Source organism: Exophiala viscosa, assembly GCF_022695815.1.
Source record: "Exophiala viscosa unplaced genomic scaffold EDD37scaffold_13, whole genome shotgun sequence".
Lineage (NCBI taxonomy): Eukaryota > Fungi > Ascomycota > Eurotiomycetes > Chaetothyriales > Herpotrichiellaceae > Exophiala > Exophiala viscosa.
Window position 1 is genome coordinate 180,641 of NW_026944365.1, and position 19,714 is coordinate 200,354.

The 19,714-nt window shown below is 50.9% G+C and overlaps 6 protein-coding genes across 6 annotated transcripts; 2 read left to right on the forward strand and 4 right to left on the reverse strand.

Moving 5' to 3' along the window:
• The first annotated feature begins 831 nt into the window (after positions 1–831).
• Positions 832–2,957, forward strand: EDD37DRAFT_171744 (cytochrome P450). The gene is made up of 2 exons (XM_062809868.1): positions 832–1,251; positions 1,309–2,957. Exons 1-2 carry the CDS (start codon positions 1,084–1,086, stop codon positions 2,878–2,880), a joined length of 1,740 nt encoding a protein of 579 aa, XP_062666148.1. The 5' UTR covers positions 832–1,083; the 3' UTR covers positions 2,881–2,957.
• Positions 2,958–4,486: 1,529 nt separating this feature from the next.
• EDD37DRAFT_171788 (uncharacterized protein) lies at positions 4,487–6,426 on the reverse strand. Its single transcript, XM_062809869.1, has 2 exons — positions 6,229–6,426; positions 4,487–5,610 (listed from the first exon to the last, which is right to left on the reverse strand). Exons 1-2 carry the CDS (start codon positions 6,339–6,341, stop codon positions 4,527–4,529), a joined length of 1,197 nt encoding a protein of 398 aa, XP_062666149.1. The 5' UTR covers positions 6,342–6,426; the 3' UTR covers positions 4,487–4,526.
• Positions 6,427–9,085: 2,659 nt separating this feature from the next.
• On the reverse strand, positions 9,086–10,282 carry EDD37DRAFT_697800 (uncharacterized protein; the record flags this gene model as incomplete). The annotated part of the gene is made up of 2 exons (XM_062820163.1): positions 9,086–10,134; positions 10,159–10,282. The coding sequence occupies 2 exons, from the start codon at positions 10,280–10,282 to the stop codon at positions 9,086–9,088; spliced, it is 1,173 nt and encodes a 390-aa protein (XP_062666150.1).
• Positions 10,283–11,057: 775 nt separating this feature from the next.
• Positions 11,058–11,966, reverse strand: EDD37DRAFT_613011 (uncharacterized protein; the record flags this gene model as incomplete). The annotated part of the gene is made up of 1 exon (XM_062815415.1): positions 11,058–11,966. One exon carries the CDS (start codon positions 11,964–11,966, stop codon positions 11,058–11,060), a length of 909 nt encoding a protein of 302 aa, XP_062666151.1.
• Positions 11,967–12,533: 567 nt separating this feature from the next.
• EDD37DRAFT_669188 ((S)-2-haloacid dehalogenase IVA) lies at positions 12,534–13,247 on the reverse strand (the record flags this gene model as incomplete). The annotated part of the gene is made up of 1 exon (XM_062819336.1): positions 12,534–13,247. The coding sequence occupies one exon, from the start codon at positions 13,245–13,247 to the stop codon at positions 12,534–12,536; it is 714 nt and encodes a 237-aa protein (XP_062666152.1).
• A 3,204-nt stretch (positions 13,248–16,451) lies between these two features.
• Positions 16,452–19,615, forward strand: EDD37DRAFT_641028 (P-loop containing nucleoside triphosphate hydrolase protein). The gene has a single exon (XM_062817276.1). It carries the CDS (start codon positions 16,562–16,564, stop codon positions 19,559–19,561), a length of 3,000 nt encoding a protein of 999 aa, XP_062666153.1. The 5' UTR covers positions 16,452–16,561; the 3' UTR covers positions 19,562–19,615.
• The last annotated feature ends 99 nt before the right edge of the window (positions 19,616–19,714 follow it).

Below are 19,714 nucleotides of genomic sequence, written 5' to 3' on the forward strand. Positions count from 1 at the left end.
TTGGCGTTTTCTTCATGGGTATGGGGTTGGATATGGTCCGGGCTTGCTTTAGCAATGGCAGCTACGACCAGGGTTGGCAGGACCCCTTTCACTCAAAGGGTTTAACGGGACTATTAAGATTTTAAATATAATGTCTGTATACCATGACTTTCACTTCTATGGTTGTTTTTGATTCTTTCGTGTGACGGTCTTCATACCATGCAGCCTTCTCTGACATTAGTATTTCAAAGCTTGCTACTGAAGATGATTTGTTGACCATATGATGGCAGCGACCCTCTTGACGCGATGTCTTGTTCGAATTGATGAGAGCGACATCAATTGCTTCGACCAGTGTCTGTTCTTGAAGTGATATCAGCTAAACCTTTCCAAGTGGGAGATCGAGAATGAGGCCTGACATTGATAGGCCATCTCGGACTCGAATGCGAATACGACAATATGCATCTGGGGCGCCTTGCCTGAGCAAGATCGAGATATTGGTCCTGCCATCTTCATTGCATTGTGCAGATAAACGATGCCTTCCTAAATCGTCGTCGGTTACACAAGATGGGCTAAGGCATCGGTAGGAACTTATGTAACATGCCAGGCTGTGACTGATTTATGAAGTTCTGCACAAGCACAAGCAAACCCGGAGAAGGTTCATCTGGTAAACAAATGCCCGGGAAAAGGCAATGATGACTGGTCAGAATGTTCGCCCGTGCTCCTTGAGCTTTGTATCTGATCCCTAGCACGTCCGCCTAAATCGCTTACACATCCGTTGATATCCCCCCGAAATCTAGCCAATGGTGAACCTCTTATCTGAGGTTTAGATATATATTGTAACCTAGTCTATGAGGTATCTTGGGAATTTATATATTTAGACACCACGGCGAGCACGCGTTGGAAGCTTCATTTTTCCTCTTTTTGGTTGTTTGACTCCTTCGTTGAAGACACAACATCTTGCAGCAGGGGATGTTTTTGACCGAACCGGACTATACTGCTTTCATTTACTGAAACTGGAGCCTCTTCCATACTCGATGATGCCGCCAAGGTCGTAACTTTGATATTCGAACAGTCTCTGCCTGTTGCGTTAACATCACCGCAACAATGGCAGGCATTTTCGATTCCTTCACGACGAACCGTCTCCTCCTCGCCTTCGGTGTCCTATCTCTCTACGCAGCCATCAAAGTTGTCCAATTGATACTACACGTTTATCGCTGCCGGCAACGATGGAGAGACATTCCTGCCCTTCCCCGTCATCCGGTCTTGGGTCATGTAAGTCTCAACAGTTGAGCATCAATGTTCTCTGGCCTCCTGACGATGTACACTTAGATTCTTAACATTGGCGTGCGGCTCGATCCGTCGCTCAAGCGCCATCCTGACTATGGTTTCGTCGAGGTCTGGGACGAGCTGGATCGTCCTGAAGCATTTCTGCTGGACATGGAACCCGCGGCCCCCACGTTTCTGGTCATCACGCATCCAAGGGTGGCTGAAAGTCTAGTCCAGCCGTCGCCGCAATACAAGTACTCTATCCCAAAATCCGACACATTCAAATTCCTGCGTCCTCTCCTCGGGAAAGAGTCGCTCATCACGGTCGAAGGTGAAGAGTGGCGTAACCTTCGCCGACGATTCAACAAGGGTTTCTCCCCGGCTCACTTGCACTCGCTGGACCCTTTGATCATTTCCAAGACACGCATCTTCATCGACAAACTTCAACGTCTTGCCGAGACAGGCGAGACTTTTGCCCTGAAAGAACCCGCCCAAGACTTGACTACCGACATCATTACGGAACTCACCGTCGAGAAGGACTTTCACGCACAGAGTACCCCGGAGGGTCAAGGCCACAAAGGACCATTGAGCATGCTGACGGCCTCGCGTATGCTATCAGGCCTGTGCTTTAAGATGGGCCGAGGTTTCAGTCTATCGCATTACTTTGATCCCGTGCGCCCAACCCGTGCATGGTTTTACGAGCGGATTTTCAACCGCGAACTATCTACAGTGGTCAAGCAACAAATGATGGCGGAGTCTACGGACGACAAACAAGAACACCAAAAGTCAATCACTCGACTCGCCATTTCGGGCATGACGCCCAGTAAGGCTCTCGTCCAAAACACCGTTTCGCAGATCAAATCGTTCCTGTTCGCTGGACAAGATACGACCGCGACACTGATCCAATGGCTGTGCTTTGAATTGTCGAAAGCGTCTTGGGCGGATGGTCATGTGGCGATCTTGGAGAAATTGATCGCCGAGCATGATGCCGTGTTCGGCAAAACCGACGACCTCTTCAACGCCCTCGACGTGCTCGGTCAAGATGATGAGCAGGGTCGGCACAACGCCGAAGCGATATTGGGCAATAAGTTGCCCTACACTACGGCGTTTATCAAGGAGACGTTACGCCTGCACCCAGCTGCTTCGACGGCGCGGCGAGTTTCGGAGATTTCGGCGGAGAACCCGATGCCCGTGACGGTCACGCTGCGCAGTCGCGACGGTGATAAGGAGATCGAGAAGGGAGTTGTCGTCAATGGTCTCAGGGTGTATGTCGCGCAGTACCTGGTCCACCGGAATAAGAGTGTTTGGGGAGATGATGCGGAAGTTTTTCGGCCCGAACGCTTTCTCGATGAGGAGTATATGGCGAACTTGCCGACTGGGGCATTTCGACCTTTTGAGCGTGGGCCTAGAAATTGTATCGGTCAGGAACTTGCTATGCTGGAGGCCAAGGTTGTCATGTGTGCGGTTGCGAGGGGTTTCAAGTGGGAGAAGATGGGATATTCGGGAAAGAAAGGGGAGGTAGGGTATATTGCTAAAGGTGATGGGACGGATGATCCGGAGTGTGAGGTCTGGAGTGTGAGTAGTGTTACTGCTGTGCCGCTGGATGGGATGATGATGAAAGTGGAGAGACGGTGATGCGAGTGTTTCAGAAAAGGGTACTGCATGCTAAAGGGATGGAATGAAAGACTAGCCATCACGAGATCTATGGAGACACGTGCCGGCCCTGAGTGACACGAATGCAGTGCGCCTCAGTGATGACGCTAGCGTGAGTGGAACGTACTGCGTACCGCTTGATCGGGGAGAGGGTGACAGCTTTGATGCGAACGCCGCGGCTACCCAACGTCTCTGGCCTATAAGTGAAAGCGCGAACTACTACATCCGTCGAACAACATCCGCCGGCTCTCCTGCGACTCCAACGGTCGGTTCGGGCGACGAGTTCACCTCATCGCCTTGGTCGACTCGAAGTGCACCGTCATTCTTACCGAGGTTGCACTATATTGGCACCGGAGGTCACCTGCGGTCTACAAAGAGAGCGTCACTATCGGACTCTTGGAGCTCGTCAACTACAATGGATGGTCACTTGATGTTTACTAGGAGTCCTTCACTCACATGGTTGGGCCTTTACCAATGGCACTCAGAAGACCACAGGGTCCATCACGAGACTTCGGCGAGTTGTTGTCAAGGCGCCCGCTGCTAAGAAGCTCCAGCAGAGTTCGGCTTACTTCAATGAGTTGTTTGACTTCCTGTTCCGTTGTATCTTCCCTTGTGGAGGGACGGAGTCGACTGCAAGCCTGCTCCAGCATATTGGCTGTTGGGAGTAGTGCCAAAATACTCTGCATGGGGTTCATCAGGAAGAGGTTCAAACGCCTGGAAGAACATCACCTCTAGACAGCATTGAATGATTGTAACGCCGAAGCCGGGGGATTGTCTTTATGTACTATGCTGCCATGCCTCGAAATTCCTTGTGATGACCTTCACCCCACTGCGAACGAGAGTATTATGATGACAATCAATGATCTTGTCGTGTTTGAAGAACAAACGTCAACGGACGAGTGGGGATAGGTTCACTGATCAATGATCATACCTCGTTCCGAGAAGTCCTCAGAGGAAGGACACTAGAGCTCTCGCCTCAAGCTCAGAACTTTGCATAAGGGCCTTCAGAAACATTCAGACGAGTTACTGAACTATCCTCACCTAACAATCAACTCCCAAAAACGCGCGGAAAATCTCTTGCGCAATATCAAAGAGTACAACGAGGGACGTTGCGACAACGAGGTTCATTGCGACAACAAGGGACCAGTGGGAGTTGATCCTACCTGTGGCAATGGGCCACTTGGCGGCTGTTGAACAGCCCAGGGGCGATGGTCTTGCATGCGACTCGTGCTATCCTTATGTTGGGTAATCTGAAGCACGACGACGCAAAATATGAGTGGTGATGTTGTGACTTTGAGATACCGAGGAATGGCATTTTATGGAAGCCACTAACAAAGCTATTAAAGCAAAAAAAACTACTTTTCAGTGTAATGGAAGGAGGTGTTGTTTGTTTCTGCAACGATGGCAGAGATTTTTTTCTGTGTTGTACTATGTATGTATGTATGTCATGTTGCTGAGATTGCGTGCCAGTACCAGCGTCAGCATTGAAGCATCGCTGTTGTTGTGTAGACAAATATCATTGCGTAAAATCATGAAGGACTGTTGCTGAAAATCAAGGGCCCAAATGCAAATATTCCTGTGCTGCCATAATCGCCGATGTCGACTCAGAAGGGGACATCTTATGTCCCTTAGTCGACATTGATCTTGACGTACTCACCCTCCTCTCCAGAGCCTTCCTTCTCCCAGTCGCTCATCTCGGCGTCGTGAGCTGGTGGTTGTTGTTCTTGGACTTCGTAGCGAGGCAAAGTCTCGGTCGTGGCATTGGAATGCTCGAAGTCGACTGTGTTTGAACGTTCGCGCTCGGCTTCTCGCTCCTTGGCTTTGCCCTTGCTGCTGCCAGCGCTGGCGTTGCTCATGGAAGCCTTGGATGGATATGGCTGGTTTGATGGCGAAGCAGGGTGTTCGTGTTCGTGCATTTCTTCATCTCCGGCCTGGTCTTCAGCGTCGAAGAGCAAATCCTTCTCATTGCCCTGTTCGTATGCGTCTTCGGTTTCGTCGCTGATGATCTCAGGCGACGAAGAGACATTGACGGACTTGCGTTCGAAGGTCTTCTCGGTCTTGGGCACGCGCACGACGAGAACGCCGTCGATCATCTTGGCAGTGATACCTTGGACGTCAATGCTTGCGGGATCGTTCTGGGTGCCGAGACGAATGTTCTTCTCAAAGACGCCAGTCTCGCGCTTGCGCCCGTCGATGACGAGGCTGGTCATCATTTCTTCGTCGATGCCTGGGCGGTGGACGACACCGGCGACACGCAAGACAGATTTCTCACCATCATAGTCCACGCCAACGTCGGATTTCTTGGCACCGGGAAGAGAGAGGTGGATTGTGTAGTGCGACTCGGTGTCGAAGATGTCGGTTCTTGGTTCGAAGTCGACGTCGTTGGAGCGAGCGGCCTTGCCAGCATCAAAGCCGAAGCCCTCTGCTGCGGAGGAGAGGTCAATGCCGATGCGCTCTCCGAGATTGTTCAAGAATGAGCCGACATCAAAGCCACCTGGGCCACGAGGGAAACCGCCCGGGCCGCGACGCCCAAAGGGGCTTCCGTGTGGCGGTCCTCCTCTTGCGTGGGGACCACCACGACCTCCATGGCGGCCTCTTCCGCATCCTCCTCCGCGGCCACCGCGTGGACCGCCAAATGCGTGTGGCCCATGACCACGTGCGTGAGCATCGTGCCTTTCAGGTCCTGGGTGAGGACCGTCCAATGGTGGTGGTCCACGAGGATGGCCTTCGGGACCTTCTGGTCCTCCGTGAGGACCGCCAAATGGAGGTGGCCCACGAAGATGTCCGTGACCATGACCTTTGTGACCTCCTGGCCCGCCGCGTGGACCGCCGAATGGAGGTGGTCCATGAGGATGACCTTCGGCACCTTCAGGGCCTTCGGGGCCTGGACCGAATGGACCGTGGTGTCCAAAGGGTCCGCCACGATGGCCAAACGCGAAGGGAGGCGGACCAGAGGGTGGTCCGGCTCTCCACCATGGGCCTGGGCCGGAGTGTTCATCACGACCATGCTTGCCTCGACCGCCACGACGGTACCATTTCTTGTCGCGATCACTTTCGCTTGAGCTGGAGTTGGAGCTGGACGATGGGCTGGAGGATCGATGACGATGTTTGCCGTGACGGCCATGGTGCTTACCGTGTCGGCCTCGGCCTTCTTTGTGGCGGGGGTGTGGGTGCTCACCGTCTCGGTCATTGTCGCCGTCGAAGGCATGTTCGAATCGGCCACGACCGCGGAATGGCATGCTACGAATGGTAGAAGGGTCGACCTCTGGTGGGTCTTCCACATTGCCCTTTTCGTTGGCTACACCAGCAGCAGCTCCTTGGGTTGGTGGTGGTGGAGGAGGGCCTTGATGGCCGTGTTGAGCGAAGAACGGATGGTCTTCCATGTTGGCAACGAAGTCCCAGAAGGGATTCGGTGGTGGGTTGAGATAGTAGACGGGAGGCATGATTCTAAATGCTTACCGTTGATGAGATGATGAGAAGAATGAAGGAGTTCACGTTCAAGCCACAGCCGAAGAAGTCGATCTTTATAGACAATCTGAGGCGTCGCAGGCAGTGACCCCGCGGCCAGGCAACGACAATTCTGACTTTCGGGAGGCGACGATCAAGGCACGAATCAGCTTACGCGGAAGAGCGGCTCGAACCTGGTGGAAGCTGACAGTGGTGTGCTTGTTTGCGCAATTGGTGTCAGTCGGTGACAGGATTGGTCGATAGGGAAAAGGCAGAGGAGATGCCACGCGTGCAAGGTGATGGTGTGTTTGGTGTCGTTATTGCTTGATGCCTGGATATGACGAACTTGTGGATGGAGAGGGAGGCGAATTTGCGAATCTAGAGTTCTAGACGTGTGGCTTCGCTTCGCTTTCGCTCCTCGGCTTTTGACTTTCATATCCGAACCGAAAATCACGTGCCACTATCAAAGACGAGGCTGTTCAAACCAAGGATCCAAACAGAGTGGGTTCAACTACTCGTAGGAAAAAGAGAAATGTCCATCGGCAGCCGCAACAACAAGGAGCCGAATGCCTCAGACTTTGCGCAATCTGTGATGTCAATTGACCAAAGAATCGTGGTACTTTTCTGTCACTTCGTGGCATTGTGGAGGAAAGCGCACGTCATCCCTCACCAGCCTCATGTTCTCGGCCCTTGCCGCCGCCACAGTGTCAAAAAATCAAACTACGCCACATCGTGGCTGTGTCGAGGTCAAAAACAAAGGATGATGAGGGTGGGATTCGAACCTTGAGGATTGTTAATATAATATTTAAATGTTTTTGAAGTATCGACTTGCCCACGCGGTTTCTGCAAGGTGTTAGAATCGTCTGATAAATAGGTCCTGAGAGATTACTTACTACCCACAAGTAGGTGTTTTACTCAGAAGCTGAAGCATCAGGTTGACCTGAAACTTGCGCCATAACCACTCGGCCTGAATAAAATTAGCAGAGTGCTCGGCATCGGATGTAAGCCTGTTAAAACGTACCACCTCACCAGCAATTTTAGGTCAATTTTTCAGCGTATTAGAATATATTCCAAAGATTTTGTTCCCGGGCTTCGGCATATCGGAAAATGATTGCTTTGTTTCGTTCAGTTGTTTGGTACCGGCGTACGTCCGTACTCCGTAATCAAGAATATTTATTATGCAAAGCTAGAGTTGTTTGTCGCATAAATCAACAAGATCTCTCCTTCCGTGGCGCTGGAACATGGTCTTTGACATCTCATCCGCCTGTCCAGAAGGATCTACCCTTGTTCCAGCAACAAACAGGAGATGCTCTTCATTGGTCACGGAGAATGGTATGCTGCTGGCAACCAGCTGCCGTATTGACACCTGGAGAATATGGCGACATGTTTTTGGCTTCGAATGAGCGTGGTAATGATTCTTTTGGGTGTCTGAAGATTCCGCTCCTGTTCTTGTCCACCTTGATCATTCATGATATATGTGTAGAGAAGAAAGTTATTTGTCAATAGTGACTTTATTCGACTGAACCTGGCAAGCCCAACAGTCAGAGCGTGCCGCCTTCATAAGTGATCGTTTCCAACTCGGTTTCCGCCAGGTAAGTCAGATTGCTGCTTGACATACTACTGCTGGTAGACATTCCTGTTCGATACAGTATCATGTGAGATACTGCTACTTGAGGCACTCTTGCTCCTGCATTATACTGTCAAACCCAGCTGCTTGAGACAATACCGGCGGCAAGATGTAATCATGATAAGGTGTCAAACAGTGTGCATGATATGATACATTGAATTCTCTGCCTTTCTACAACTGACTGTATACTTACCACGTATTTATAGGTGAGAGAGGCATCATTTACCCACTTCCTACAACGTGATTTACCCACTGATCGAGACCTCGTCGTCGCCCTCAAACACTGGTGTAACAAGGCGCTGTCAGACCATTGAATGGTGCGGGAAGCCCTCGCGTAATCTTGCCGTTTGACATAAGGCTCGATGTGGAAAGTTACCTTGCTATCCCAGGGCTATCTCCCACCCTGAATCATATTCGTCTGAAATGTCCCCACCAGTCGGGTAATCGTCATAGCAAAGAACATGCCCACGATTATAAATGGTATAGTCAGTATGTCCTCGTATAAGATTTTAGGGTCAGGTCCTCAGGCTGGGAAACTGCCTGCAGACTCACTGGGTACAGTTAGCGGTAAATGGATATTAACCTTCGAGATCTGATGGAGGGAAGTCATGTTATGCCTTTAAATACCAGCCCAGGTGGCTGCAGTGGGCATCTTGCTAGCAGGTCACCAGACTCTTGGTAAGAGACCCAACCGTCTCCTAAGCACCATAGAAGCAGGCCCGACGCTTGCAATCGTAAGACTACAGATAGATATCTCGTTCTTCACTAGACATGAACTTATAGCTATATATCTATATTCGTGTCGAAGGAAAGGTGTCCTCAATAGCCTAGAGGCCGGATTTGGGGTTATTATGAACAGTGTCAGAATTGTGGGCCGAGAACTGTTTCTTGAGGAGCTGACCTAGAGTCTAAGAAATTTAATAGCATTAACTTCTGAGGTTCATTCTATACAAAAAATGCACCAAGAACTAATGTCAGTAGCGATGGAGCTACCACTATGGCTACGCTTTCCATAGTTAGCAAAAACTAAAAGGAACCGTGGCTGCCTTGCGCCATTCAGTGTGAACGAGAACCTGTTACCCTTTTCCCTTTGTTTCTCAGGCCTGTCTTTGTTCATTCGAATAGTTTTGTTTCGGGGTTAAAAACCCGAGCCTCTCTGTCGTCTTCGTCTCCAAAATCATCGTTCTCACCAAGATTATCTTCTTGTTGGTCTGCACCGTTAACAGGTTCGTCAGCAAGATGGGGTATACTATGCGGAGATCCTTTGTCGGAAGTCTGCATGGTTTCGTTCGTGTTCCGACGTGGTCCATCAAGATGAGGTGTTTCGGCCACTTCCCTTGGTATATGGCTGTGCGCGCCATAAGAAGAAGGACTCAGATTCTGGTTCACTTTGTTTCTAAACTGGCGTTCAACTCTCTGGCGGTGCTGCTCGTTCTCCGAAGCTTGTTCTCCTGAACTCCGAGCATAAAGGTTCCCAGTACCACGACGTCTTCGTAACGCTTGTTTTCGAGGGCTTGGAGTGGGACTCTGCTGCGGTGAATTGTTAGTGATTTGGAATGTATCGGCGGGATAGCCAGGCAAATTCGAAACCGGGTGTGATAGTGCGAGGCCTTGGTTTCCTGACTCGCCGAATGCTCTATGGACGGAGCTGTCTGGAAAAGGGGATGGCGGGCTGTTCCTTCTCCGCAGGGTCTGCAAAGGACCTAGATTGCCACGGTCTGCACGCTTTGCAGACGCGAATAGTGCGGTGCCATCATTGTTGAATGGTTCCTCTGTGGTTGCTGCTGGAACACTCTTTGGTTTCTTTGCCGACGGGTTTCCGCTCGGTCTAATAGGAGTGCTGAAAAAATATGGACCAGTCTCCTTCGATCGACCGTAAGGGCCTCCTGGCTCTGTTAGTTTCCTCAGTCTCTTCGCACTGCGTTCCACAGATTCCGCACTTCTCGAGTGTACTGTTTTGAAGCGAGGTACTTGGTCTGCTTGAGTAGACTGGGTCTTAGCAGGAGTGTTCGTGTATGAGATTTGCGCCGCAGGCAACAAAGATGGTGCTCGGTACGAAGGGTTGTTCTGCATTGGTGGCTGCGTAGTTCGTTGTTGCGTGAAGGGATTCTCAACAAGATCCAGATCCTCACTGTCGTCCCAACCATCTCGCGTAAATGGCTCTGAATTCAGTCAATCCGACAAACCCGATGGCGTCGGGATTCTCGGAAGCGAGATTGAGATCAATGGCGGAACGCCCAGCGTTGAAGTGTCGGCGTTGGATTGTGTGGCAGACACAAACACTCTGTCCCCCTTGATGATGTTCGACATGAGTGAGGATGTTGATTGGTTTTCTGATACCAATCTAATCTGGCCTTTGTCCACTTAGCATTTCCCGATGCATTGCCATCGAGAACCATGGACGTACCATTATCCCCAATCAGCCTTGATCAGGCAAGCCATTATCCTATATATAGGGTAGTAGCATCCTCCGTTACAGGGTCATGTACTGGAAGGCACTGTCTCAATCATGTGGCCTAAAAATCCGAACCTCGATGTCTTATTGTTGAGATTCCACCCCTCGAATACCCTTCTTGAGCTGTATTCCTTTGGCCTCTTGTCGCGATCAGACGTCCAACGTGTACTCGGGGGAGAATCAGATTTCTGCCATCAAGACAAGGTGAGCACAACGAAAGCCTCACTGAGTAACTTGTCAGCAGAGCTTCAAGCTCGCAGCATCACGCCACTGCTCCAGCATACAACGGAGCAGGCTGACTCATTGAACCAGTACCTTAGATTCGAAGAAGATAGAGCGTATGCTCAAACTATGGGACCGGCGCCGCCCAAAGATCAATGTCTTCAGCCACAAGTCCTACGCGCTGCAAGTGAACCCATGAAATCGGATCGGGCTCCTCTATGCAAACAATCTTACCTTCCCACTGTGTGCATACGGTTATTGGGCCGAAGAGGATTACGCAAAAAGCTTTCAGAGCATATCCGGTATTCACTTGTAGCAACAGTAAAGATTGCTAAGCTGGTGACGGAAGATGGATGATGGTTTCAGGTCTATATCTATTTCGAACCAGCCGTCTTCCAACATGGAGACCTACTGTCCGTCTACCTTGGGCTTGATCAGTTCACCTGAAATCTTCCCTTGCTCTTTCTCCTGCTTAAGCACTGGCCTTGGAATCTCGAACCCCTCCGTGACACGGGCATACGTAATGCCTCCCAATCTAGCAATCGGCCTCAAAATCTCGGGCGCAATCAAGCTTCGATCTTCGTTGATGGCGTCTTCTCGCACCCAGAAATGGACTCCTTCAATGACGGCCAAAACACCGGTTTTCTTCCCCGGAGTAGCCCTCGATTCAAACTCCTGCGTGTTCAGCAGCTTGCCTTCGACACTGAACACAGCCTCTTTGACCCTCGACGCGGCCACGACTTTGCTGTCTTCCGGTGTCAGGCCCGACACCGACCACTCCGACTGGCCGTATGGGAGGTCAATTGCGCAGGAATTGGCAGCTTCCACATAGTCTTCGCTGATGATGTTGATGACACATTCTCCACTATCCACCAGATTCTTCAGGGTATCCTTTGCATTATCAAAGCCACCACTGAACCCGACCCCAAAGATCGGTGGATCATGATTGAACACCTGAGTATAGCTGAACGGCGCTAGATTGGTTGAAGTGCCGTCCTTGGACTTGGTCGACAAGAAGCCAATGGGTCGAGGGATGATACCAGAAATGAGCAACTTGTAGTTCAATACCGGCTGTCTGCCTTCGGCATACGGATCAATCGAAACGTGCGACGTGGACTGGCCGGACTTGTCGCTCGCTCCTTCTCCGTAATTCCACTTTGGATTTTTGGTCTTGGTGAAGTGCCACTGACTCGATTCCTCCCAATCAGGGCGGGACGCTTGGACTTTGCCGAAATCTCCATGGGGGTTCCGTTTGATGGTCGACTCAGCGTCGTGCTTTTCTTGCGCCTCTTGGGGCTTTGACTCTTTGGATGACATGGCTCTTGCTGATCGGGGGAACAGGCGGTAGTGGCCTGATCGGGAAAGACAGAATACGTCTCTTTGACACAACCTTTTCATACGTTACCACCGCTTGTCTGATAAGTAATAAGACAATTGAGGGACATTCCGTCCACAAAAATGTACGGACACCGATCGATGTTGTCAAATTTACGTCACTATTCACCTACCAAGCCACACTCGCCACAGCCGCCACCGGCAATTTGTCACAGAGCCGTTTCCCATCTTTTTCTTAGTAATCATGTTTTGTTCCTTCTGCGGCGACGAACCTGTCCAGTGACAGGGACAATCATCACCTCCCACCACCACTGATCATAACCCCGTCTCACGACAAGGAATGACGAAGTGAGTGCATAAATTTCGATGCTACGGTTTGGACAAGGCTGCAGAAATGTACCCCTGAAAGACTCGTCGGGGGTTTGAAGATCTTGGCATTTCAACCCCTTTTTCTCAGCCTGATCGCGGGGTCACAAACGAAACAATCGACTATGTTGAGGGCCATGGTAGCAGGGATAGCTTCAACCTATCGAATCAGTGGACGCGACCTTAAAGACTGGCAATGACACTATCCAGACTATGCATATCAGACAAATAAGCATCATTTTCCCTCCTCACAACTTCCTGGTCTTCTCTGATGTCGTCTGTCCATCTGTACACATATACTGTTTTCATCCCGACAGCCTTTGCACCTTTCAAGTCGCTTGCATGAGCAGCCACCATCACGCATTCGTCGGACTTGAGTTTCAAGAGTTTCATCACGACTTCATAACTCTCCGGCGCGGGTTTGTAGACACCTAATAGCTCACTTGAGAAGAGCATGTCGTAGTGCAGACCGGCAGACTTGAGGAGATCCAACTGCAATCGTGTGCTGCCGTTGGCGTGGACGTACACTTCCCACCTTCTGTCGCTTTTCAACTTCCTGAGAGCTTCAGCCACATCAGGCCAAGCTTTCTGATGGTGCCAGGCAGCTACTAATCTTTCCCTCACATCTGTCGAGAACAAGTGCTTGATGTCTAGATTCTCAGTTTTGCCCAGGAATGAATCCAGAACCCGTCGTTGAGTGTCGTCGAAGTCCTCGACAGGTTTCTTCTCCGCTATGCGTCGTGTATTGGAGTCAAAGTAGGCTTGTCTCAGTTCCAATGCAAATGTCGACTTTTGGGACTCAGAGAGTGCAAGTGGCAGAGCTGTCACGATACTCGAATGCCAATCCAGGCAAGTGCCCATGAAGTCGAACCAAACAGCTTTGATGGGAGACACCATTGTAAGCAGCGATCAGTATGTCGAGAGTTACTATCAGTTGAACTGGACTTGAGATCATGTTCTTATAAGTCATCCACACCAGAGGTAGTAAGGCGTTATGTCTCACCGAACGTTGTGTAGGGACTTCTACTGCCCGATACGCCCTCCCTTAGTAATCAGACATGACCGAAACTTCTCTTAATCGGCACATTCCGGCGTCTGCTGGGCCGACAAGAGGCTTGGGCAGCCTAACCGGATGATCATGTGTGATAACTTATCATCTCATCTGAACTGTCGCAGAGAAGACCAGAACAGTGCCGATTCAGGATATTGATCTCTGGACTGGCGGCGTGGCTGTTATCGACTAAGAGTCGCCCAAGCAGAAGAAAAACATCTTGCAGAAGGTATCTAGCAAGTTATTCTGAGATCCGTCGGACGTGGAAAGCGTGACACACAGTTGCCACTCAGTATCTCAACATCAAGATCTAAGAGCCAGTCACTCACGAGCTTGTCAGTCATAACGCACCTCGAGGGTGTCATCCCATTCGAAGGAAGTTTGGATCTCTCAAAGCCACGCATGAGATGCGCTCGGGTAACCTGCCTAATGTCACACGAGCGTATGAATGTTTTTCTTAGTAATCATGTTTGGTGTTTTGTTCCCGTCTGCGTGTCGCCCATATCAACAGATAACAGCAGCCAGGCGGGATAGTTTGTCGCAGTACCCTTCTGATGGCTGTCTACTTGGGCGTGAACGTCATCCCAAGTGATGTTGACATCGAGTGGGCGGAGCCTGGGACAGCGCATCCTCCTACCTTGTCCATTGCTCTCCCTGCCCTTGATGCGCGACCACAACCACTTTGTCGAGGATGTCGAGGCTGATTGTTGAGACTGCTCAGTGGCTCCCACTACTTGATCTCTCCTGCTGCAGAGGATGATCACTCCGTTCGACGTGTGGCGACGCGATCTGCATGCTGTCAGCGAGCAGTTAACGAGGCCGAAGCCTCTCAGGCTCGGTGCAAATCCATCACACCTCGAGCCTTTTTTCCCTCTTCGAGGTTCTGTCCGGCTCGGCCTTGACCACAACACGAATCCCACCCAGACCTTCTGAGTTTGCATGTAGGGAAGACAATATATGCTCTGCGCCATAAGAGACGGTCACACATCAACATGAGGAGGCTTCTGATCACAATCTCACCTCGCAAGAGCATTTGCACAAATATTGCAGATCAACAAGGTATGTAGCTGGACGGGTGGCATGAGCCTGTTACTGTCGATGAATTGTGAACGCTCTGTTGCTATGTGCACAGACAGGCCTTGCAGATCGGGCGCGACCGTCGACGTCGATTTGCAATGCCCAAACATCCTCAGGCGACAAGACGCCGGGGAAGGTACGTTCATGCCCGATGCCCATCGATCGGTGGGGGATAAAGACTAGGTACCATGCAATTCGACGTCCCGTTCAAAGACAAGAATGTCATCCTGAAAACTGAATGACATGGATGATTTGGTAAGGGTATAGTGCCTCATCTGGAAGCCGCACACAAGACCTAAATTCCCTGCATTGTCACTGGAGGTAGCGATGCTGCCTTCGAGACTGAGTGTGCCTCCATGTGCCCGATCGTGCCCTGCGACTTTCGGAGGTGTTCGCAGACCGCTCGCAGAACATGCTGTGCGTCCTCCGACGCCCACCATGACCTCCAGAGGACCCGAGACTACATGAAGTCTCAATTTGTACGTTCCACCTGAGAACCCAACTGACTAACGAGGACCAACTCAGCAATATTGGAACAGGATCCTGCATGTTGCCATCATTGACCGCACATTCACTTTCATACCGATATCGGTCCTCATGCCCTTGGCAAGCCTACGGATCGTGACGGACGATCGCAGTCAGTGCGACCCAAAAGTGAGTCCACCAAAGAAAATAATAAATTTACAGGACAAATACGAGCTGTCGAGAAATTCGTCATGACAGCGAATCTTGGGGGACGCGTTCTTTGTAATGACGGGCCCATATTCATCTGACGGAATACCTACCTGGTACCTAGGTATCCACAATGCTGCAACAGGCTTGAATCGAAAGCCTCTAAGCCTTGACAGCAATGTTGACTTACGGAAAAGGACCTGATGCAAGAGATCCGAAGACGCACAATGTACGATTTGGCGATATTCGTTGCAAGTTCATTGTCACCGCTGTCACAAGCAAGGCATCCATTCGTGATACGTCTACCCCTACAGGCAGTATCCCGTTGAAAGCTCGAAGGGGTCTGCAATCTGCAAAGGTGCAAGCAACTCTCGCGAGATGGCAAAGAAGATGTCGTTCCTCCAACGATCCTTCCGTTATCTTCATTTGCTTGTCTCAGCTGAGCCAACTAGGCTTGATTACCTCCTTTTACTCACGGGCACTATCTGTGCCGTCGCGTCTGGGGTTCCCTTCCCTATCATTGGGATCCTGTTTGGTCAACTTATCGACAATTTCAACTCAGCAACTTGCACCGCAGACGAGCAGACTGCAAACAGTCCCAACTACCAGAGCCAAGTCGACCATAAAATCCTGCTCATATTCTACTTGGCAATTGCTCAATTTGTCACAATATATCTGCATCTGGCATGTTGGAGCTTGGGTGGTGCGCGACTTGCACAGCGTCTAAGGGAAAGCTATCTCAGGAACTTGCTCCGGCAAGAACCTTCATTCTTCGACAATGTCACGCCTGGCGAGGTAGCCTCTCGGCTCAATGGCGACATTCAGACCATTCGATCGGGGACTTCTGAAAAGGTTGGAATATGCCTTTCAAGTGTCTCATTCTTTGTAACGGCTTATATCGTGGCGTTCATCAAAGACACCAAGTTGGCGGGCATGCTGGTCTGGTTGTTTCCAGCCTACCTTCTAATGTCATTCATTGGCAGCCACTACATTGAGAAGTATTCGGAAATGGTGTCCACCCATGCCGCATCCGCAGCGTCGATTTCAGCCGAAGCGCTTGCTAATGTCATGGTTGTCCATGCATTCGGCGCCAACGCTCGTCTAGAGAAGATCTTCTCGCAGCACCAAGCATTATCGGAGCGAGAAGGTGTGAAGAAAGCATTCGCCACGGGGGTGCAGGCCGGAGTTATGTACTTCATTGCTTATGCTGGCAATGCTCTCGCATTCTGGCAAGGGGGAAAACAAATTGCACATGCAGTCAGCGTGGATTCCACCGGTGCCTCGGTCGGCAGAGTCTTCACTGTCATATTCGTTATGGTGGAAGGTAAGACATTCTAAGAAGCACTCGGGTGAAGTGACTAACGTGAACCCAGCCACACTTACGCTCAGTCAGGTGGCTCCTTTCATTCACATGTTCAGTGCAGCCTTGGCTTCATTCGATACAATCCGTGATGATATGAGACATCAATCAAGCATTGACGGAACCACCGACGATGATGGTGCACGCTTAGAGAACATCAACGGATCTTTCGAGTTGAAGCAGGTCTCGTTCAAATATCCATCACGGCCTGACACTGTTATACTTCAAGGGCTGAATCTTGTTATTCCGGCCGGACAGCACACGGCGATTGTCGGAATGTCTGGGAGCGGAAAATCAACCATTGCTGGCTTGCTGATGCGACTCTATGATCCTACAGATGGCCAAATCCTTCTGGACGGCAAGGACCTGCGCACTCTCAATACGCGGCAACTGAGGAGTTATATCGGCTTAGTGCAACAAGAGCCCTCGCTCTTGAACCGTTCGATCCTGGAAAACATCGCACACGGCTTGGTGAACTCAGCGCATCCCGATCACAGCCGGTTGGTGCCAATTCTGCTTGGTCCACAGTTGGCCATTGTGGCAGAGTCCGTCAGGAATGGCACAGATATGATAGTTGCCGCTGAGGAACAGGGTGCACTTGTGCTGGAAATTGTTGGACTCGTCCGAAAAGCTGCCGCTTTAGCCGATGCGACCAACTTCATCTTGTCTCTCAAAGATAACTACGGTACTTTGGTAGGTGTTGGTGGTCGACTGGTCAGCGGAGGCCAGAAGCAACGGATTGCGCTCGCAAGGGCTTTGATCAAGGACCCCAAAATCCTCATCCTCGATGAAGCTACGGCTGCACTTGACTCCGCCAGCGAGCAACGCATTCAGGCTGCTATGTCCAAGGTGGCCCTAGGGAGGACTCTGGTCACCATTGCACACCGCCTGGCCACTGTCAAACACGCCGACAAGATCATCGTCCTGAAGGAAGGCATGATCCTTGAAGAGGGGAGCCATACGACACTCGTTGCCGAGGCAGGTACTTACGCCAGTCTGGTACAGATGCAAACGATTGGGGCGGATACTAATGAGGATCTGGGCCCGTTGCAAAGCTCACTCGAAGTCGGTGCCGTCAGGGATACTTTTGCTGATGAGAAGAGACATGATCACGCGTCTCAACAAGAAGTTGAGCCAAGCAGCTCTGGTGATGAGGGCAGCGCTGATCCAGAAGACGAAGTACCAGCCACATCATCGAGGTCCATGGCATCGGCGATGGGCGGGTTGTTACGGTTCATGCGGCCTTTTATGCTCATTGTAGTGATGGCATTGTTGGCTGCAAGTATCGTGGGAGGATCTTTTTCTGCCGAAGCAGTCATTTTCGGCAACACGGTTGGGCGACTCAATCCCTGCAAGACCGAATCCAGTATTCGATCCGCCGGCAACTTTTTTGGTCTCATGTTCTTTGTCCTCGCGATCATCGAGTTCTTTGCCAATCTGGTCAGCTGGTCAGCCTTCGGTTGGCTCTCGGAGAAAATGCTGTACATTGTGCGACTCTTGTCCTTCCGCTCGTTGCTCGGGCAGAACCTCCAGTGGCATCAATCGGAGAATCGGACTCCCGCAAAGCTGCTCCTGTATATCACCAAAGACGGCAATGCTTTGGCGGCCTTGAGTGGTTCCGTTCTGGGCACAATATTCTCCATTTCAGTGAATCTGGTCGTCGCCATTGTCTTGACCCATATCATTGCGTGGAAAATTGCGCTGGTATGTCTAGCATTGGTGCCGCTACTCCTTGGGGCCGGCCTCATGGAATTGCGAGTTTTGGGTAATTTTGAGGATAAGCACGAGAATGCGTTTGCCGAATCGGTCGATATCAGCGTGGAAGCGATCACCTCAATCAAGACTGTTGCAGCATTAGGCCTGGAGAAGGAAACCCTGGGGACCTATCGACGCTCACTCAAAGGTCCTCGTAAGGAAACCACGGCGGTCAGCCTCCAGGCGAGTCTGTGGTTGGCTCTCATGTACTTCTTGGGCAACATGGTGAATGCGCTGGCCTATTGGTGGGGATCGAAACAGATCATAGCTGGGACCTACACTCAGACTCAGTTTCTAATTGTGGTCTTCTCCCTCCTGGTGAGTGCGATGCTATGGAGTCAAATGTTCGCACTGGCACCGGAGCTTTCAAGTGCTTGGGCTGCTGTTGCAAGAATCCTGGACCTCATCGATATCGGCCCGACAAAAGATTTGAAGGTCGAGAAGCATTGGGCGGCTTTGCCACAGTCCATCGAGAAGGATGTTGAAGCACTGGCAGAAGCAAAGGAGAAGAGCTCCATGACGAGATCAAGCAACGGCTCTAGCGTCAGTCTTCGCAGCATTACTTTTACGTATCCTGCTCGCCCGGATATGAAGGTATTGCAAGGACTGCAGTTAGAAATCCCCAGCGGACAATTTTGTGCTCTCGTTGGACCAAGTGGAGCGGGCAAGTCCACCGTCATATCACTTATTGAGGGCATGTACAAACCCCAAAGTGGTTCGATCCTCATTGACGGTATCGACATCACGCGGCAAAAGGATTTCTCATTCCGCGACGAGATATCTCTTGTCCCTCAAGACAGTGTTCTCTTCGAAGGCACCGTCGCATTCAATGTGGGACTTGGAGCCAGACCTACGGAAGAGGCGAGTCGAGCTGATATTGAGGAAGCGTGTCGGCTTGCGAACATTCACGAGACTATTGTCAGCTTACCGCAAGGCTACGATACTCTGTGCGGGCCAAGTGGAAGCCAGCTGTCTGGCGGCCAGAGACAACGTCTCTCGATAGCCCGAGCATTGGTCCGCAAACCTCGACTTCTCATTCTTGATGAATCTACGAGTGCACTGGATGCGGAGTCCGAGAAACTCTTGCAGGAAGGGTTGGCCAAGGCCTCGAAAGGGATTACCGTGATAGCGATTGCACATCGGCTGCACACGATCAAGCAAGCGAACGTTATCTTCTTGATTGAGGGAGGCAAGTGTGTCGACCATGGCTCGCACTCGGAACTGTTCCAAAGATCTGAGAGTTATCGCAGCAATGTGTTGCATCAGACTTTGGGAGATGTAGAGCAGGTGGCATAGTAGCTTAGATAATCAAGTCAGGAAGAATCACAAAGCATCCGCACTTTGCTGAGATCTACATCTAGTTCCGAAATCGTATAGGCTGGCCCGGGTCGTCGCCAGCTGAGTTTGCTGCACCACAATCCGGCCACAAGCAAACCAACCCCTCTCCCT

Bases quoted from the DNA above. Each gene is read 5' to 3' on its own strand.
- EDD37DRAFT_171788 (XM_062809869.1), bottom strand. From the start codon at position 6,341: ATGCCTCCCGTCTACTATCTCAACCCACCACCGAATCCCTTCTGGGAC. The intron at 5,611-6,228 runs ACCACCAACCCA...CCATCCTCGTGG, and splicing joins CATCAAGGCCCTCCTCCACC to ACCACCACCATTGGACGGTC.
- EDD37DRAFT_171744 (XM_062809868.1), top strand. From the start codon at position 1,084: ATGGCAGGCATTTTCGATTCCTTCACGACGAACCGTCTCCTCCTCGCC. The intron at 1,252-1,308 runs GTAAGTCTCAAC...ATGTACACTTAG, and splicing joins GTCATCCGGTCTTGGGTCAT to ATTCTTAACATTGGCGTGCG.
- EDD37DRAFT_641028 (XM_062817276.1), top strand. From the start codon at position 16,562: ATGTTCAGTGCAGCCTTGGCTTCATTCGATACAATCCGTGATGATATG.